Source organism: Bison bison, unplaced genomic scaffold, assembly GCF_000754665.1.
Source record: "Bison bison bison isolate TAMUID 2011002044 unplaced genomic scaffold, Bison_UMD1.0 scf7180017864519, whole genome shotgun sequence".
In the NCBI taxonomy this organism is placed as follows: domain Eukaryota; kingdom Metazoa; phylum Chordata; class Mammalia; order Artiodactyla; family Bovidae; genus Bison; species Bison bison.
Genome location: NW_011495072.1, coordinates 11,774,890 through 11,794,794, shown reverse-complemented (window position 1 = coordinate 11,794,794; position 19,905 = coordinate 11,774,890). Strand labels below are relative to the sequence as shown.

The 19,905-nt window shown below is 36.9% G+C and overlaps 1 protein-coding gene across 2 annotated transcripts in view; it reads left to right on the top strand.

Moving 5' to 3' along the window:
• GPSM2 (G-protein signaling modulator 2) overlaps positions 1 to 19,905 on the top strand; it is a 53,377-nt gene that overhangs the window by 7,699 nt on the left and 25,773 nt on the right. Inside the window, exons 1-3 of one of the 2 annotated variants that reach the window (XM_010830932.1) lie at positions 8,675 to 8,744; positions 10,204 to 10,506; positions 19,475 to 19,696. In XM_010830932.1, the coding sequence (XP_010829234.1) occupies positions 10,451 to 10,506; positions 19,475 to 19,696 (278 nt within the window). In that variant the 5' untranslated portion in view covers positions 8,675 to 8,744; positions 10,204 to 10,450. Of the gene's footprint in view, positions 1 to 8,674; positions 8,745 to 10,203; positions 10,507 to 19,474; positions 19,697 to 19,905 lie in introns of those variants that run through there. The other variant, XM_010830933.1, reaches the window with a different exon arrangement.

The following is a 19,905-nucleotide window of genomic DNA, read 5'->3' as shown; positions in this document are numbered from 1 at the left end:
GTCTACTGTACAATGTCACGAACCTCAGTCCATAGTTCATCAGGCACTCTATCTATCAGATCTAGTCCCTTAAATCTATTTCTCACTTCCACTGTATAATCATAAGGGATTTGATTTAGGTCATACCTGAATGGTCTAGTGGTTTTCCCCACTTTCTTCCATTTCAGTCTGAATTTGGCAATAAGGAGCTCATGATCTGAGCCACAGTCAGCTCCCGGTCTTGTTTTTGCTGTCTGTATAGAGCTTCTCCATCTTTGGCTGCAAAGAATATACTTACAGATACCTAATTTGACAGAAAATAGTTTACCTAAGGTAGTTACTTGAGTTTATTTTATAAGTGGATGTTTCGGCATCCTACTTTGCTACCCCATTAGCACTATGATGTGTATTATTGCTCTAACCTGTACCCTGAATTCTAAAGTGGAAGAATTTTATTTAAATATGTCCTTCATTCTTCCTCAATATTTATTCCAGTTCCAATTTATAAACAGCTACTATGTCTGATTTGAAACATTACAACTGAAAGGGATTTGGGGAATTTGAATATTGTACTTTAGAGGGAATTATTAAGATAAGAGAAGTTTAAAGAATTTAAATTATCAAACCTGGAGGCAAGAAAAGTAAGTTATATTTATTATCGAATGGGTTTTACTAGTATATAGAGATACATGAATGAAAGAATCAGACCAAAAGTTATTGGCATTTAGGTTACAGTCAGGAGTAGATAGTTTAAATGAATCGAAATGTGTGTGTGTTAGTTGCTCAGTCACGTCCGACTCTTTGCGACCCCATGGACTGTAGCCCACCAGTCTCTTCTGGCCATGGGATTCTCCAGGTAAGAATACTGGAGTGGGTTACCATTGCCTTCTCCAGTAAATCAAAATAAGGACAAAAAATAGACAGTTAACTCTTGAAAACTGTGGAGGTGTGGGGTGCTGACCCCTTGTGCAGTGGAAAATCCATTAATAATTTTACATTTGGCCCCTCTGTATCCATGGTTCTACATCTGTGAAGTGAAGGGAAGGGAAAGTTGCTCAGTCATTTCCGACTCTTTGTGACCCCACGGACTATACAATCCATGGAATTCTCCAGGCCAGGATACTGGAGTGGGTAGCCTTTCCCTTCTCCAGGGAATCTTCCCAAGTCAGGGATCGAACCCAGGTCTCCCACATTGCAGGCAAATTCTTTACCAGCTGAGCCACAAGGGAAGCCTAAGAATACTGGAGTGGGTATCTTATCCCTTCTCCGACAGTGTGGATTGTATAGTACTATAGCATGTATTTATTGAAAAAAGTTCCCCTATAAGTGGACCTGTGGAGTTCAGACCCATTCAAAAAGATCAGCTGTAACTGTCTATCCCCTGTTTTTCCTAGTCACCTAGTTTGAAGATACTTTGTTGCCAGTGGAGTATAACAAGTCTGGGATTTATTGTTTACTCTGATTGCATACCTTGGATAGTGTCTAGAAGTCTGACTGCGTGTGTAACTGGGGAGTCTGCCTGTTTTGACTTCCTAATCAGGAAATTAGACATGAGGCAGTCTACATGCTTCTGTCAGTTTCTAGGATATGGAAAGTACTTATTGCTTTCTCTTTATCTATAGTCAGACCAAAAAATGCTGTAAGTTAACAATTTTGTTAGCAGTGTGGTTTTTGGAGCATTGCTGTTAAACGTGGGAGGTGTTTTTAAGGGCATATGTGTTCTTTGTAAATTATTAGTTGTAAGTCTTAATGGAGAGTGGAAGTTAAACTTGATGACTTCTTAATATTCTTTCAAACCTGTAATTTCCATTCCATTTCCTGGTCCTGTCATTAAATTTTCTTATCTTAATGAAAAATTTATGATTTAATATTATTGTAAATTTTATTAGTGTTGTACTAGTAATACATAAAAATATGCAGTGAGTTTGTTAACTCCATGTGGAGCATGAATGAACATATTGTTAATAAACTGGTTAGAGATTTTTGCAACATGAATCATTGAATAAAGAATTACTTGTTTGTTCAAGAAAGTAGAGTGGGGCAAAAATAGCCTCTTCAATAAGTGGCGTAGGGAAAACTGGACAGCTACATGCAAAAGAATGAAATTAGAACACTTCCTAACACCATACACAAAGATAAACTCAAAATGAATTAAAGGCCTAAATGTAAGACCAGAAACTATAAAACTCTTAGAGGAAAACATAAGCAGAACACTCAATGACATAAATCAAAGCAAGACCTTCTATGACCCACCTCCTAGAGTAATGGAAATAAAAACAAAAATAAACAAGTGGTACTACTTGATTAAACTTAAAAAAGCATTTGCACAACAAAGGAAACTACAAACATGGTGAGAAAACAGCCCTCAGAATGGGAGAAAATAATAGCAAAGGAAACAACTGACAAAGAATTAATTTCCAAAATACACAAGCAGTTCATACAGTTCAATATCAGAAAAACAAACAACCCAATCAAAAAGTGGGAAAAAGACCTAAACAGACATTTCTCCAAAGAAGAAATACAGATGTCTAACAAATGAAAAGATGCTCAACATGGCTTATTATTAGAGAACTGCAAATCAAAACTACAATGAGATACCACCTCACACCAGTCAGAATAGCCATCATCAAAAAGTCTACAAACAGTAAATGCTGGAGAGAGTGTGGAGAAAAGGGAACCCCCTTGCATTGCTGGTAGGAATAGAAACTGATGCAGCCACTATGGAAGACAGGATGGAGAGTCTTTAAAAAACTAGGAATAAAACCACCATATGACCACCATACGACCTGGCAATCTCATTTCTAGGCATATACCCTGAGGAAACCCAAACTGAGAAAGACACATGTACCCCAGTGTTCATTGCAGCACTATTTACAATAGCTAGAACATGGAAGCAACCTAGATGTCCATTGACAGATGACTGGATAAAGAAGCTGTGGTACATATACATAATGGAATACTACTCAGCCATAAAAAGGAACACATTTGAGTCATTTCTAGTGAGGTGGACGAATCTAGAGCCTATTATATAGAGTGAACTCAGAAGTATAAATATCATGTACTGACACATATATATGTAATCTAGAAAGATGGTACTGATGAATTTATTTTCAGGGCAGCAGTGGAGAAACAGACATAGAAAACAGACCTAAGGACATGGGGTGGGGGGCGGGGGGAGAAGGGAGAGGGTGAGTTGTATAGAGAGAGTAACATGGAAATTTACAATACCATAAGTGAAATAGATAGCCAATGGGAATTTGCTGTATGACTCAGGGAACTCAAGCAGGGGCTCTGCGACAGTCTAGAAAGGTGGGATGGGGAGGGAGATGGAAGGGAGATTCAGGAGGGAGGTGTACCTATGGCTGATTCTGGTTGATGTGTGACAGAAAACCACAAAATTCTGTAAAGCAAATATCCTTCAATTAAAAAAATGAAGTGGCAAAAAAAAAAAAGAATTACTTGTTTGTTCAGTGACTAAATGTAAGATAAATACCACTTAATTGTTACAGAGATTGAATTTAAGAGTAACTTTTGGGGGATACTCTCCCATTGAAAATAGTAAAACCATTTATAAATTGTCTTGGTAAAGTGGTGAAATACATTCTTTTACAGTTCTGTATGCAGTCCTAATCAAGTAAGGTATTATGCAGCTCCATTTATATACATCTGTTAATTTAATTAATACTTATTTTTTTAATAAGTATGAAGTTAACTTTTTTTTTTAATACTTGGTGAGCTTGGGGATTTCATTATGATACCACAGCTGGAAAAATATTTCAATTAAATTGTAATTTAACTTAATTCTAATACCTCACCTTCTGCCCCATACTATAAATAACCTAAACCTCAAAGTGGTAGTGGAAAACAGTTTAATTGACAGTTTAGCGGTTGTGTAATTTAAATGCACTTTGGAGCTGTTGCTCTGAATACACTAATTCTCTTAATGTGTCTGCATGCCATGTCGCTTCAGTCATGTCTGACTCTTTGCAACCCTGTGGACCATAGCCTGCCAGGCTCTTCTGTCCATGGGATTCTCCAGGCAAGAATACTGGAGTGGGTTGCCATGCCCTCCTCCAGGGAATCTTCCTGACCTAGGGATTGAACCTGTGTTTCTTGTGTCTCCTACAGTGGCAGGTGGTTCTATACCACAAGCACCAGCTGGGAAGCCCAGTTTCCTAAATGTTTTTTATTAAAGAAAAAAAGTACAATGAATTCTAAACAAAAGGAAAAAGAGGAGATTTGTTGGTTTAATAACCATTACCCATCTTTTCCTCCTTTCTTAAGATACTGCTTCATTTGTTGGCCAGGAGAGAGGATAAGAGGAATAATATTTTGTGTTTCTTATATGCCACTTTGGTTATTAATATGAAAACCTCATTCGCTCTAGGAAGTCCCTCTAGACTAATCCTTTCTACCTTGCTCCGCCTGCTCTGTTCCCTACTATCCTCTCTAATTATAGTTAATTAACAAAGCAGTGAATGTGTATTAGTTAGAGTCTAGTTTATATTATAGCTGAAATACTTAAAAGGATGTTATGTGGAAAAGGAGTTAGGCTTTACTGGATGCCAGTAGAAGGGAGAAATGGGTAGAAATGGAAAGATTGCTCAAAATATGGAATAGCTTGCTAAAAGGACTATTCAAAATTAGGATTAGCTGCCTTGTAACCTTTCTGGGAATGTGGTAGTAATATGTTGGACTAGCTCACCTATGGGGTTGTTTATAACACTGGATTCCAGGAATACATACACACTCACACAGACACACATATATATAATTTTGTTTATGTAAGCACATATATCTTATTTTTACCTTGTTTCTCTTAACTGTTACCTTAAAGGTTGTAGTTTAATTTCCTTTTTGATTCCATTGTTGATCCGTTGAGGTTTTTCAGTAGCATATTGTTTAATCTCCATGTAATTATTTTTTTCCTCATTTCTTCTTCTGTGGTTAATTTCTGATTTCATGGTGTTATGGTCAGAAAGGATGCTTGAGTTAATTTCTGTACTCTTAAATTTGTTGAGGCTTCTTTTATGCCCTGGTATGTGATCAGTCCTGGAAAATGTTCCATATGCACTTGAAAAGAATCTATATTCTGGTTTTTTGGATGTCTTGTCCTGAAAATATCAATTAAGTCTAACTGTTCTGTTACATTATTGAGTATCTCTGTTGCCATGTTGATTCTCTGAATGAAAGATCTGTCCACTGAAGTGAGTAGTGTGTTGAAAAGTCTCCTACTATTATTGTATTCCTATTCATTTTTCCCTTTATATCTATTAGTATTTGTTTTACGTATTGGGCACTCCCTTATTAGATGCATATGTGTTTAATTCTTTTTTAACACCAAAAACATTTTGTATTGGGGTATAGCTGATTAACAATGTTCTGGTGGTTTCAGGTGAACAGCAAAGAGACTCAGTCATACATATACATGTATCTGTTCCCCCTCAAACCCCCGACTCATCCAAGCTGGCACAGAACATTGAGCAGAGTTCCATGTGCTATACAATAGGTCTTTGTTGGTTATCCATTTTAAATACAGTGGTGTGTACTTGACTTTCCCAAAGTCCCTAACTGTCCCTTCCCCCTGGCAACCATAAGTTGATTTTCTAAGTCCATGAGTCTCTTTCTGTTTTGTAAATAAGTTCATTTGCATGATTTCTTTTAGATTCCTTATGTAAGGAATGTCATATGATATATCTCTTCACTGACTTACTTCACTCAGTATGGCATTCTCTAGGTCCATCCATGTTGCTTCAAAAGACCCTATTTCATTCTTTATAATGGCTCAGTAATAGTCTAGTCTATTGTATATGTATAGCATATCTTCTTTATCCATTCTTGTGTCAACAGACATTTAGGTTGCTTCCATGTCTTGGGTATTATAAACAGAGCTGCAGTGAACATTGGGGTGCATGTATCTTTCTGGGCCATGTTTTTCTCTGGATATATGCCCAGGAGTGGGATTGTAGAGTCATGTGGTAGCTCTGTTTTTTAGTTTTTTAAGGAAAATCCGTACTGTTCTCCGTAGTGGCTATACCAATTTACATTCCTGCCAACTGTGCCAGAGGGTTTCTTTGTCCCCACACCCTCTCCAGCATTTGTTGTTTGTGGATTTTTTGATGATAGCCATTCTGACTGGTGTGAGGTGATATCTCATGGTAGTTTTGATTTGCATTTCTTTGAACACTAGTGATGTTGAACATTTTTCATGTGCCTATTGGCTATCTTTATGTCCTCTTTGCAGAAATGTCTATTCAGGTCTGCCCATTTTTTGAGTGGGTTGTTTGTATCGATGCTAGTAAGCCTAATAAGCTGTAAATTTTGGAGACTTAATTCCTTATTGGTCACATCATTTGCAAATGTTTTCTCCCAATCTGTGGGCTCTCTTTTCATTTTGTCTATCATTTCCTTTATTGTGCAAACGCTTTTGAGTTTAAGTAGGTCCCATTTGTTTATTTTTGCATTTATTTCCATTATTCTGGGACATGGATTAAAAAGATGTTGCTGTGATTTATGTCAGAGTATTCTGCATATGTTTTCCCCTAGGAGTTTTATAGCGTCCAGTCTCACATTTACGTCTTTAATCCATTTTGAGCTTTTTTGTGTGTATGGACTTAAGGAATGATCTAATTTCATTTTTTTTTTTTAACATGTGGCGTGTCCAGTTTTCCCAGCACCATTTGTTGAAGAGACTCTTTCCAACATTGTGTAGTCTTGACTCCTTTGTCATAGATTAATTGACCATAGGTGCATGGGCTATTTCTGGGTTTTCTATCCTGTTCTGTTGTCTATATTTCTATTTTTGTACTGGTTACATACTGTTTTGATGACTGTAGCTTTGTAGTATAGTTGGAGGTCATGGAGCCTGATTCTTCCAGCTCTGTTTTTCTTTTAAAGATTGCTTTGGCTATTTGGGGTCTTCTGTGTCTCCATACAAATTTTGAGATTTTTGTGTGTGTTAGTTCTATGAAAAAATGCCATTGGTAATTTGATAGAGATTACATTGAGTCCGTAGATTGCCTTGGGTAGTATAATCATTTTTACAACATTGATTCTTCCAATCCATGAACATGGTATATCTTTCCATCTGTTTATGTCATCTTCAAGTTCTTTCATCAGCATCTTATAGTTTTCACAGTACAGGTTTTCAGTTGTCTGAAACAGAGTTTTCAGTTGTCTCCTTCAGTTCAGTTCAGTCACTCAGTTGTGTGCAACTCCATGGACTGCAGCACGCAAGGCTTCCCTGTCTGTCACCAACTCCCAGAGCTTGCTCAAACTCATGTCCATCGAGTCAGTGATGCCATCCGATCATCTCATCCTCTGTCATTCCCTTCTCCTCCTGCCTTCAGTCTTTCCCAGCATCAGGGTCTTTTCCAGTGAGTCAGTTCTTCGCATCAGATAGCCAGAGTTTGGGAGCTTCAGCTTCAGCATCAGTCCTTCCAATGAATATTCAGGACTGATTTCCTTTATGATTGACTGGTTTGATCTCCTTGCAGTCCAAGGGACTCTCAAGAGTCTTCTCCAACACCACAGTTCAAAAGCATCAATTCTTTGGCGCTTTTTTTATGGAATACTCTCACATCCATACATGACTACTGGAAAAACCATAGCTTTGACTAGACAGACCTTTGTTGGCAAAGTAGCGTCTCTCTTTTTAATATGCTGTCTAGGTTGGTCATAGCTTTTCTTCCAAGGAGCAAGCATCTTTTAATTTAATGGCTGCAATTATATTCTGCAGTGATTTTGGAGCCCAAGAAAAGAAAGTCTGTCACTGTTTCCAGTGTCCAGTCCCATCACTTCATGGCAATTAGATGGGAAAACAATGGATACAGGTTTATTATATATGGCCTTATTATGTTGAGTTATGTACCCTCCATGCCCACTTTTGGAGAAGGCAATGGCAACCCACTCCAGTACTCTTGCCTGGAAAATCCCATGGATGGAGGAGCCTGGTAGGCTGCAGTCCATGGGGTTGCTAGGAGTCGGACACAACTGAGTGACTTCACTTTCCCTTTTCACTTTCATGCATTGGAGGAGGAAATGGCAACCCACTCCAGTGTTCTTGCCTGGAAAGTCCCAGGGACAGGGGAGCCTGGTGGGCTGCCCTATGGGGTCGCACAGAGTCAGACACGACTGAAGCGACTTGGCAGCATGCCCACTTTCTGGAGAGCTTTTTTATTTTTATCATAAAAAGTAATTTTCTTTTTCTGTGGTTTTGGTATCAGGGTGATGGTATCTGGTTTTGGTATCAGGGTGATGGTGGCTTCATAAAATGAGTTGGGAAGTTTTCCTTCCTCTGTGATTTTTTGGAAAAGTTTCAGAAGGATAGTTGTTAACTGTTCTCTAAATGTTTGATGGGTTTCCTTGGTGGCTCAGCTGGTAATGAATCCACCTGCAATGTGAGAGACCTGGGTTTGATCCCTGAGTTGGGAAGATCCCCTGGAGGAGGGCATGGCAACCACTCTAATATTCTGGCCTGGAGAATTCCATGGACTGTATAGTCCATGGGGTCACAAGGAATCAAATGTTTGATAAAATTGGCCTGGGAAGCTGTGAGGTCCTGGACTTTTGTTTGTTGGGAGGTTTTTAATAATAGTTTCACTTTTAATGCTTGTGATTGGTCTGTTCATATTTTCTATTTTTTCCTGGTTCACAGTCTATGGAGACTGTACCTTTATAAGAATTTGTCCATTTCTTCCAGGTTGTCCATTTTATTGGCATATAATTGTTCATAGTAGTCTCATGACCCTTGGAATTTCTATGGGGTGAGTTGTAACTTCTCATTTTTCATTTCTAATTCTACTGATTTGAGTCTTCTCCCTTTTTTCCTTGATAAGTCTAGCTAAAGGTTTATCAATTTTATCTTTTCAAAGAACCAGCTTTTAGTTTCATTGATCTTTGCGATTGTTCTCTTTGTCTCTGTTTCATTTATTTCAGCTCTAATCTTTATGATTTCCTTCCTTCTACTAACTTGAGGTTTTGTTTGTTCTTCTTTCTCTAGTTGTTTTAGATGCAAGTTTAGCTTGTTTATTTGATGTTTTTCTTGTTTCTTGAGGTAAGATTGTATTATTATAAACTTCCCTCTTATAACTGCTTTTGCTGGATGTATATATGTTGACGAGTGTAAAATCCTCTTCTTGTATTGATCCTTTTATCACCATATAGCATCCTTCTTTATCTTTATGGCTTTTGGTTTAAAGTTATTTTGTCTGAGTATAGCAGCTCTTGCTTTCTTGTCATTTTTGTTTCCATGAGATATCCTTTTCCATCCCTTTGCTTTCAATCTATAAGTCTACTCTGCCTTAAAGTGGGTCTCTTGTTGGCAGCATATTGTAGTCTGTTGTTTTAATCCAGACTGCCATTCCATCTTTTGATTGGAGCATTTAGTTCATTGACATTTAATGTAGTTATTGATAGATATGTATTTATGCCATTTTAAACATTGTTTTCCCGTTGATTTTTGTATTTCTTCTTTGTCCCTTTTTCTTTTTGCTTTTCATTTTGTGGTTTGATGATTTTTTCTTGTATTATACTTATGTTCTCTTTCTTTTGGTTTCTGTGAATCTATTGTATGTTTTTGATTTGTGGTTACCCTGTTTTTCAAGTATGTTAACCCTTTCGTACATCTACTTGCCTTAGACTGGTAGTCATACAGGCTCAGATACATTCCAGGGGGGAAAAGATCTACATTTTCTTACTCCCCTCGCCCACATTTTACGATTTTGATGTCCTCTTTTACATCTTCATATTCATCCTTTTGCTGTTCATTGTGGGTATAATCGCTTTCAGAGAAAATTTTAAAATCAGCACAAATATCTTCTTTGAAGAAGTAAATTTATAGAGTTTAGGACTGACTTGTTCAAATGAGTTGTTGAATTTTCATTTTATTTGTTAATGGTAGTTTTTTAAATCTTAAAATATTACAATTTTAAGATACTAGTATTATATCTATTCTTTTATATTTGTAATGGAAAATATTACATAAAATTATTGTATTTTAAACCAATTTAAAAAATTAAAAAGTGCATGTCTCAAGTAAATATCATATGTTTACATCCTTATTTAGAAGCCCTCTGTTGATTAAGCCCTTTGCTGTTTTTCTGCCATAGTTGACATGACAGCAGTCTGTGAAATTAGCTGTGTGATTATGTACAGCTTGGAATTACTTTAGGTTGTTCTTTGAAAATAGGACTTCAAGCAAAACATCTTGTATTCCTTTTGCAGAAATGTTGCTGAAGTGCTGCTGAAAGGGCCAGAGATGCAAGGATTTGGGACACATTTTGAACCTTTAAGCTGTCTGACATTGACCTCCTTTCATTATTAATAAAGAAGAAGCAGGAGCTTAGGATGTATTAACACCAACTCATTAATATACTAACCGGACAATGTTCTGCAGCAATTCTACATTGTAGAGCTGGATTGGCACAAAATAAAATAATTTCTTAGTATACCCAGCTTATAATATGACTCGATGGAGGAAAATTTGATAAACATGAGAGAAGACCATTCTTTTCATGTTCGTTACAGGTAAGACTGCTGCTTTCTTAGTGGGTAATTTTAATATTTATTTAAACATGTGTTTAACTCTGATCATTTGAAATTTAAATATGAAAATATACTAGCCATAGTTAGTATCTCCTTTAAACAGTGTTTTCCTTTTGTTGTGCTTGTAGTAAGTTTTTATATCCTTTCTATAGGGAAATGGTAGTAGAGAACAATTATATTCTATAGTTTGTTTGCTAATGTTCTGTGGAAGAGTTTATGATTAGTTATTTTAAACTCTGTTACTCTTTTTATAATGCAGATATTAAAGTGAAATATATTTCTAAATCTTCGAGGGTAGAAGATAGATTTTGTAGTGTGGTTGGCTGAACAACCTAATTTTTGTTACAATTTTTAAATAGTGATCTTTTATAAATGAGCTTTTAAGAAAAGGGGTGTTAATGTTGGAATGGGTGGGTACTTTCTAAACATGATAAACTAATAATCAGTTTAATATTTAGTGGTAAAATATTAATGACATTTCTAAGACATTTAGGAGCAAAGCAAGAATATGTATATCGTCATTATTTAACATTTATTTTGGAAGTTATGCTCATTGTTCTTAACTGTAAAATAAACACAAATATTAGAATGGAAGACTTAATTATCAGGTGATTAGATATTAATAGATTCCTTATCAAAACTGTTGAGTTAATATTAAATAAACATCAGAACTTCTAGCTTTGAATAGCATTCTTATCCCTAATGAGTGAAGATGTTTGATACCAAACCTTAGGTATCTTAGCACTTGCATAGGAAAGAATGAGATTTACTGTCATTGGCTTTGGAGCAGATGGTTCATGTTAGGGCATGGTGCCAAGAAAGTTTATCTAGGTAAGCTGAGGGCATTTTTATTGCAAATTTAAAAGTTTCAAATGAAAGAAAATGGAAGACATTCAATATAATTTAAATGAATTTTTAATAGAAATGCTCTTGCTCTACCCTCTGGGGCATAGTTCCAGAAACCTCTGTGTCTAGTGTGAAGTCTTGCCAGTTTTACTTCCTAAATGCTGCTCAGATTCATCTATCCATCTGGCTTCTCTCCACCACCGTGAAAGTTCAGGCCCCCATCATCTTCCTTCCAGACTCCCTCCATTCTCCATTCTGGCCTCTTGGAATCTCTTTTAAATTTTCCTCCAGAGGGCTCAGTCTGCAGATACAGAGTTAATCATGCAACCTCTGCATAATCTCTTTGGTGGCTTCTAGTCACTTGCAGGGTAGGGCCATGCTTAATGTAGTACACAGGAGCTTGCATTACCAGGCCTCTACGTGTTCCTTCATCCTTACTTCCTGCATTCCCTCACCTTGTTCCTTGTATGTGACTCAGTGCCCTTGTTCGTGCTACACCCTATGACCTGAATGCCCTTCCTACTTTATTGGTTTAGCTAATTCTACTCAATATCTAGGAATTCAGCTCAAAAATATTCTTCTGGAAACTGTTTCTGAACTCCATATTTTAAGTGCCCTCTCTGTGCTCAAATATCCTGTGCATCTCTCTCTCTTAGCACTAACTATATTAAAATTCAGTGTACCTGTTTATATGTGTTTGTCTCCTCCTCCTTTGCCACTCCCTACTTTGACTATTGGCTCCCTTTGGGCAGCCATGATGCCTAGCTTGTTGTCTGGCACCGCATTTGATGGAATGTCCTTTGAATTTCATTGGATATAACCATCAAATGAACTTGATGGTTCACTCTTGAAAATGTTTAATAAGACATGTAGTAAGATGTTTATCTGTCTTGCTAAATAGTTTCAAGAGTGGCTTACTTTTTTAAAAAATTTCTTTTTAATTGAAGGATAATTGCTTTACAATATTGTGGTGGTTTCTGCCATACATCAACATGAGTCAACCATAGGTATACCTATGTCCCCTTCTTCTTGAACTTCCCTCCCGCTTCCTACCACATCCCCCCTAAATAGGTTGTTACAGAGGCCTGGTTTGAGTTCCCTAAGTCATTCAGCGAATTCCCATTGCCTATCTGTTTTACATATGGTAGTCTATATATTTCCATGTTTTTAATATTGTAACAATTGATGAGGAGTGGATTATACCTGTGCCTATAGGAAGATCTTAGATTTATTGTTTTTCATGATATAGCATAGGTCAAACATGGTTATATATTGATATAAGACTTCACCTATAAAAGAAATGTAAAACTTTTAACTATTTTTAGTAAGACTACACCAAACAAATCTCTGGTTTTGTCAGTCCTGTGAAATTAGCATTCTGTATATGACTGGATTAGTATATAACTGCAGGTAATAGTTTGTATCCCGTTTTTAGATGTCATGTCCTTGTATAGGTTATTTTTCTATTCTGGTAAACACTTAGCATGTGCTGTTGCATCCGTCTGGTTCTTTCATCGAGGTCCTCGTCTGTCCCTGGAGGAGCTTCTGTGGTACGGTGTGTTTGTAAATTTTGACATGGAATAATTCTTCAGATACTAAGAAACCTCCTAAGAGATATCAGAATGCTTTATGAAATATTTTGCAACTTATTTATGAAGGTAGAGAGAAATGGAGACTGACAGAAAAATGGGATTTGTTTCTAAACTTTTTAAAAGTGTTCAACTGATTTTAAATAACTGCCATTAAATTTTTAGGATTGATAATAGTACTGTGATTGTATTTTTTGAAAATGACTCCATATCTTTTAGAGGTACATACCAAAATATTTACAAATGAAATTCTATGTTTTCTAGAATCTACTTCAAAAGTTGCAGAGTGAGGGTGGAGGTAAAGATGAAATATATATTGATAATGTATCATATATTGGTAATTGTTGATGTAGAAAGGTAGATATATCAGGTTCATTATATTAATTTCTCTAGTTTTGTATTTCTTTGTTTAGCTTGTTATATACTTATTTAAGTATAACAAAGAAATATAAGTAAATACTTTTATTTACTTATATAATTATACTGTTTACTTATATAATTTATAAGTAAATTATATAAGTAAAAAATATAAGTAAACAAAGAAATTTCCTTGTTTATACTTGTTACTTTGAAGAAAAACATTTCAATACTTTAATATAAAAATTAGGCTATTGCAATTAAGTTGTGAAGGAATGCAATTTTAGTATTGACTTTCAATTTTGCTAGATAAATATAATTATTAATAATATTCTTTCTGAAGAATAGTTTGAGGTAATGTGGAGTGGTGGAAAGAACACTGGATTTGGAGACAAAGACAGGATTTCACCTCTCAGCTTTGCCATCATATGATCTTAAGCAGGTCACTGAGCATCATTTTCTCCTTCTATAATAATTCCCATCTCCCAGCATCATTTTGAGGATGAAATTTGTTATAATGTATAGAATAATCACTTTTAAAACCGAGTTACTGATCAGAATTTAAATTTAATGCAAGATAGTTTTACGCTTTCCCTTTGACAAAGTAAACTAGAATAACTCGATATATGTGGTAGACTGGACAGATGAAAATTGTTTATGGCAGCTAGGACTGGTGATAAAAAATCTATGCCCAATTAAAACACGTGGAAGGTGGAACTAGGGGCTACAGTGAGCCAGTCGACAGCCACAGGAGACAGCACAGTGGAGAAGGTGCAGGGCACTCTTGCTTTGATCTTAAGTCCTGAATCCCAGCATTTATTCTTAATTAGTATATAAGTCTTTGAAGGGAAGTCAGATTTGGACAGAACTGGCTATTAATTTTTTTAATATAGCATCAAGATTTTAATCCTCTTTTGCTTTCATTGATACACTGTAAACACAAGAAACCAGAAAGAAGAAAGTAAAGAAAAAAATCAAGTTGTAGGAGAAAAGTGAAAAATAATAAAATATAAAAGTTAAAATAAGTTGAAATGATGTGAGATTGTGCAAAGATGAAGATTTAAAGCTGTAATGTTCAATCTGTTGACAAAAATGTAAACATTTCAGTCAAGATAGTAGTGCTGTCTTTATACTTACTAGAAATGTACTTTTTTTTTTATTATATAATTCAGTGGGCCATTAGGAAGAATGAAAAGAAAACTTTATATGTGGGATATATTTTAATGGACAGATATTTTCCTGGCTTGTCTTCTAGTCTTCGTATGTTCTTTGTTTTTAACCCAACTGGTAAACAGATGAAGTAATTCTATTCTCTCATAGAGACAGAGAGGATATGAAATTACTTTCTCTGTTACTATTTAATGATCTTCTAAAAAATTTATAAACCAACCTTCCTTCGCTATTTTGCAATTAGCTATACTTGAGGTGTTGGAGACTTTGCCAGAACATTGACTTCTTTTCCAATAAAGCATATCGGAACTATACTGTATGTCAAAATAAACTCATAAGCTAGAGAGTTGGAGCTTTATTTTGAGCATTTGTTACTGAAATAATTTTCTAAGGTAGATTGTCCTGTAGGGCACTCTCACCTTTAAGGACGGCGGTGTAGCCAGCAGGATTCCAGGTAGCTATCACTGTTTCCAATGAGAATTATGTAAAATACCTTTTAGAAAATTTGTAATTCTTAGGATGCCATTCAGCCTTATAGTTAAGTTTTGTGAGATGCAACAGCATTTGGATTGATGGTTCCACTATAATGTTGTATAAATTTAAGTTCAGAACATCAAATATTTGTGGTGAAGATATATATTTGAAGAAGATGCTCCTCTGTTCTATATGGATATTATACTGTTATTAACTTCCAATTTTTACACATCCTATATATGAATAGTTCTGACAAAAAAGTTAATCACTATCAGTCTTAGAAGGAAAGGGAAATTATTTGTGCTAACCGGAGGATTATAACCCTGGAGACAGTCTTTCAGAAAGCTTTAAGGACTACTCTGCCTGAGAAGTCAAGGCACAGTAATACAAGTTTTTGAGACAAGGAGAGTTTTACATCCAAGTAGCATGTTGACAGTTTACATCATCCAACAAGGTGAGTAGTGGACTATTGTGACCCCTTACAGGATTGAGAAAAAAGTTTTCTCTTAAGGAGCTATGTGCTAGCTCCAGGAGTAATTGCCTTCTGGGGGTAGGGGGCAAGTAGGCGTTCCCGTGTCTTCTGGGGGATCCGGTTAATGTGTCATGCAGATACACAGTGCACGAGGCAGTGACTCAAATGGCAGAGAAGTTTTTATGTTAATTTTTTTTGTCCTGCTTTAAAAATAAATTTGCTTCAATAGCCTCGTCTTTTATTAATTTCCTGGCCAGCAACCTAATCATCCTGGGTTGATGGTTCCGCAGGTGACGACAGTGTGTCTCTCTCCCTGGGTGAAGCCGTGCGCCATCACTAGGATTCTATCGTATGGTGACATGTAATTTTTTAAACCACTACTCTGTTGATGGGCGTTTAAACTGTTTGTGGATTTTCGCTTCTGTGACCATCCTTTTAAATTTGTATTGATGTAGCTTTAAAATAAACTCCTAGTGGTGAAATTGCTCAACATATAATTTTTTCCATAATTGGTATTATGCTTAAAATTTGTTAATAGAAACAGTAGTGTATTTTATGTGTAAAAATGTCTTTTCCAATTTTTCCCCCATGGTAATTCTTAGAAGTTCAGTGGTTTCAGTATTTAGACAAATAAAGATAACTAGCTCAAGTACCACGTCTGGCAAAAGAAGCCTTTGATAAAACCACATTTTTACATATTAATCTTTTGCTGACTCATTTCTCTTCACACATGTGATACACCAGTAACCTCATAAGACCTTAAACAAAAGTAATCTTTTTTCTTTTATGAATTCTTTCATATTCAAAAATAAAGGGAAGTTTTCACTTGTAAAAGACAAAAATAGGCTTTATTAATTTGAAGTGACCTATAAAGAAATATAAAACAGCAATTTAAGATTTCTAGTAAACTAATTTATTTTTCTACGTGCTTTATCTTTCCCCACCCCATTCCTAGTCTAATGTTAAAGCAAAATACTAAAAAGAGGTTAACTTGCATTATTTTACCTTGATTTATAAAGTGAGGGTGAAGTCACTAGTCTAACTGTGAATAAGCAGTTTAGCCTTTGGCTAAATTATTAAAAAAAAAAAAAAAAGACACTTGGATATAAAACTTAAAAATTACCTCTCAGAGATGACTACTTTCATCTACTTATTCCGAGCGAGAATTCTGCTTTGAACCTTTGGCTCTGTTAGTTTAGATTTTTCATCTAGCTTCATCTGATTTATTTTCCACTCTTACAACCCTATTTTAATTTATGACTCTAAGGATCCTTGAAATTTTATAGGCTAAAAGACAGCACCTGAAGAAATGTATTAATTGATCTCAATGAGTTTAGGGTGAGTGGTGGTTTAATTCACATTTCCTGTTACAGGAGTGATTCTCAACCCTGTCTTGTACATTGGAATTACCTGGGAGCTTTTAAACAATTCTGAGGGCATACCTCATGCCCAGGGGAGTGGAACCCAGAGTTGAATTTTAACAAGTGCTCCATGTGAGCTCCACTATTGTGCAGCCGGGATCAAGAACCACCACTCCTGTAGTGTTGCTCAAAGACAATTTTAGTAAGAAGTAATTTAGTGCTGCTCTAAAAATTAAAATGCTTGATGAGCTAAATCAGAGTCTTCCAAAGGGTGGTGGTATACCGCTGGTAGTACCTAAATTTATTTTACTCACTTTTTTTTTTTTTAATTGGAGGCTAATTACTTTACAATATTGTGGTGGTTTTTGCCGTACATTCACATGAATCAGCCATGGGTGTACATGTGTTCCCCATCGTGAACCTCCCACCCATCTCCCTCCCCATCCCATCCCTCATCCCAGTGCCCCAGCCCTGAGCACCCTGTCTTAAGAGTTACATATTTGTTTTGATGTGCATTAGAAAAGTGAGTATCACATCAAACTCAATTTCATGGATACTGCTTTAGATGAAGCTAGATTTTTTTTTTTTTTTTGCTGTGCTTAGTCACTGAGTCGTGTCCTACTCTCCACAACCACATGGACTGCAACCCACCAGGCCCCTCTGTCCATGGGGATTCTCCAGGCGAGAATACTGGAGTGGGTTGCCATGCCCTCCTCCAGGGGACCTTCCCAGCCCGGGACTGAACCCAGGTCTCCTGCATTGCAGGCGGATTCTTTACTGTCTGAGCCACCAGAGAAGGCAGTTAATGGCACGTGCCAATTGAAAGGAATTTGCCAAATACAGAAATACCTTTAAGTGAATGGCAGAAATCATGAAAATGTTGAAGACCCACCATGGCAACTTTGGTGAAGAGCACCTACTAAAGTGTAGGATTGGAATTGGAAGTATTGGTGTTTTTTCTCTTAGATATATTTATAGTAACTTAATTCTTCTGGCTTTTAAAATTTAGTGACAGACTTTGAGAATTAGAATTTCTGCAAATCTTTAAATCATTGCTTTATAACATAAGGTTTCTTAACACTTCTTTCATGGAAATGTACCTCGTACCTGAAGATATTTTGCTCTTCTATTTTTCTACAGTATAGGTGATCCTGTGGTGGTAAGACAAGGAGTGTGTGTGTGTGTGTGTGTGTGCACGCGTGCGTGCGCGTGCCTGCACGCATATGAGAGTTCACCTGAGTATGACATAGAGATGTGTGGTTGGAGGGGCTGAGTAGATCACCTGCATACCTGGATAGAGAAGAGTATTACTTAAAGGCCTTCTCCTCCACAGGCATTCCTTTTCTCCCCAAACTCCCAGAAAGCCCGTTAGTCTGCCATAACTCAGAACAGTTTAGGAAACACTATTTTAGATTCTCTCATTGGTAAAACAGGTTTCTCTAGGTTAGCCAATTAGAATGAGCTCTGTTGACAAAAAAAAAAGTAATCGATGGATCTAAGAAAGAAATGAAATATTTTATTCAAGCCAAATTGAGGATTATAACCTGGGAACACCTCTCAGAAAGCTCAGAGAATTGTTCTGCCCCTTTGAGGTCCAAACACTGTACATTAGATGACATATTACTGACATTTTTCACAATCCACATCTACCTGTACAAAGCAAGAAATGAGTAATGGACCACTGTGGCTCCTTACAAGACCTCCTAAGGGGTCGTTGTGACCCCTGATGAGATTGAGAAGGAATCTTATCTCCTAAGGAGGTCTGGTTAATGCAGATGCGCAACACACACAAAAGGAGAGGAAGGAGGCCAAATGAGCAGAAGAAAAATTTTATTTAAGTCTTCCTCCTCTTGTCATAAAATGTGAATTTTATTTCATCAGCTCCATATAGAGATGTTCAGCTATCCTATAAAAAAGACCTCTTGTGTTCTTCTCCCCACGGGGGCCCAGTGTGCAGTGGCTGCATCAGCACCCTCCTCGGTAGTGTATGCAGCCTGTTGCTCTCCAGGTTGTCCTAAGGCACCTTGGAGACACCCTTTTTTCCAGTGGACACTCATGACTGGCATGCTGTCCCCAGTCTTGGCTCCAGACAGGTATGCAGAGTGCCTTTGGAAAGCCCCAGGGCACAGTGGCCGCGGTCCATGTTGGCCAAGTCATAACGTCCATCTGCACCAAGCTGCAGAGCAAGGAGCATGTGACTGAGGCTCTCTGCAGGGCCAAATTCAAGTTCTCTGGCCACCAGAAGATCCACATCTCCCCAGGACTGGGGCTTTACTAAGTTTAATGTAGATGAATTTGAAAACACGGTGGCAGGAAAGTGGCTTATCCTGGATGGCTGTGAGGCCAAGTGCATCCCTGATCGCAGCTCTCTGAACAAATGGCGGGCCCTGCACTCATGAGAGCCCTGGTGCTGTCCCCTCCTCACTCACACCCACCAATAAATCCTACTTCCTGTCAAAAAAAGACCTTTGTGGTTGAGAGACATTTGAATAGGCAGATTAGCTTTTGCTATAAAAGTTTACTGTTTTATCAATAGTGTGTATATACTTCAGTTGTAGAGGCAGCTGTTGTAACCAAGAATTGCCGCAGTCCACGTTGAAATTATATTGCTGGAAGTTAAAAGACACTGTGATGCAGTTGTAATGTAATGTTGTGAATGTCTGTCCTATATAATTTTATAGAATGGAAGCCTCTTGCCTCGAACTGGCCTTGGAAGGGGAGCGTCTGTGTAAATCTGGAGACTGCCGTGCTGGTGTGTCATTCTTTGAAGCTGCAGTTCAAGTTGGAACTGAAGACTTAAAAACTCTTAGCGCTATTTACAGCCAGCTGGGCAATGCTTATTTCTATTTGCATGATTATGCCAAAGCACTAGAATACCATCATCATGATTTAACTCTTGCAAGGTAATTAACTTAAGCTTTTTCATACTTTCTCCCTAAATTAACTGTTACTTCAAAAATTTTTTCATTCAGTTAAATGAATAGTACATTTAATGAGTTTTAATTCATTAGCAGTTCAGTTCAGTTCAGTTGCTCAGTCGTGTCCGACTCTTTGCGACCCCATGAATCGCAGCATGCCAGGCCTCCCTGTCCATCACCAACTCCCAGAGTGT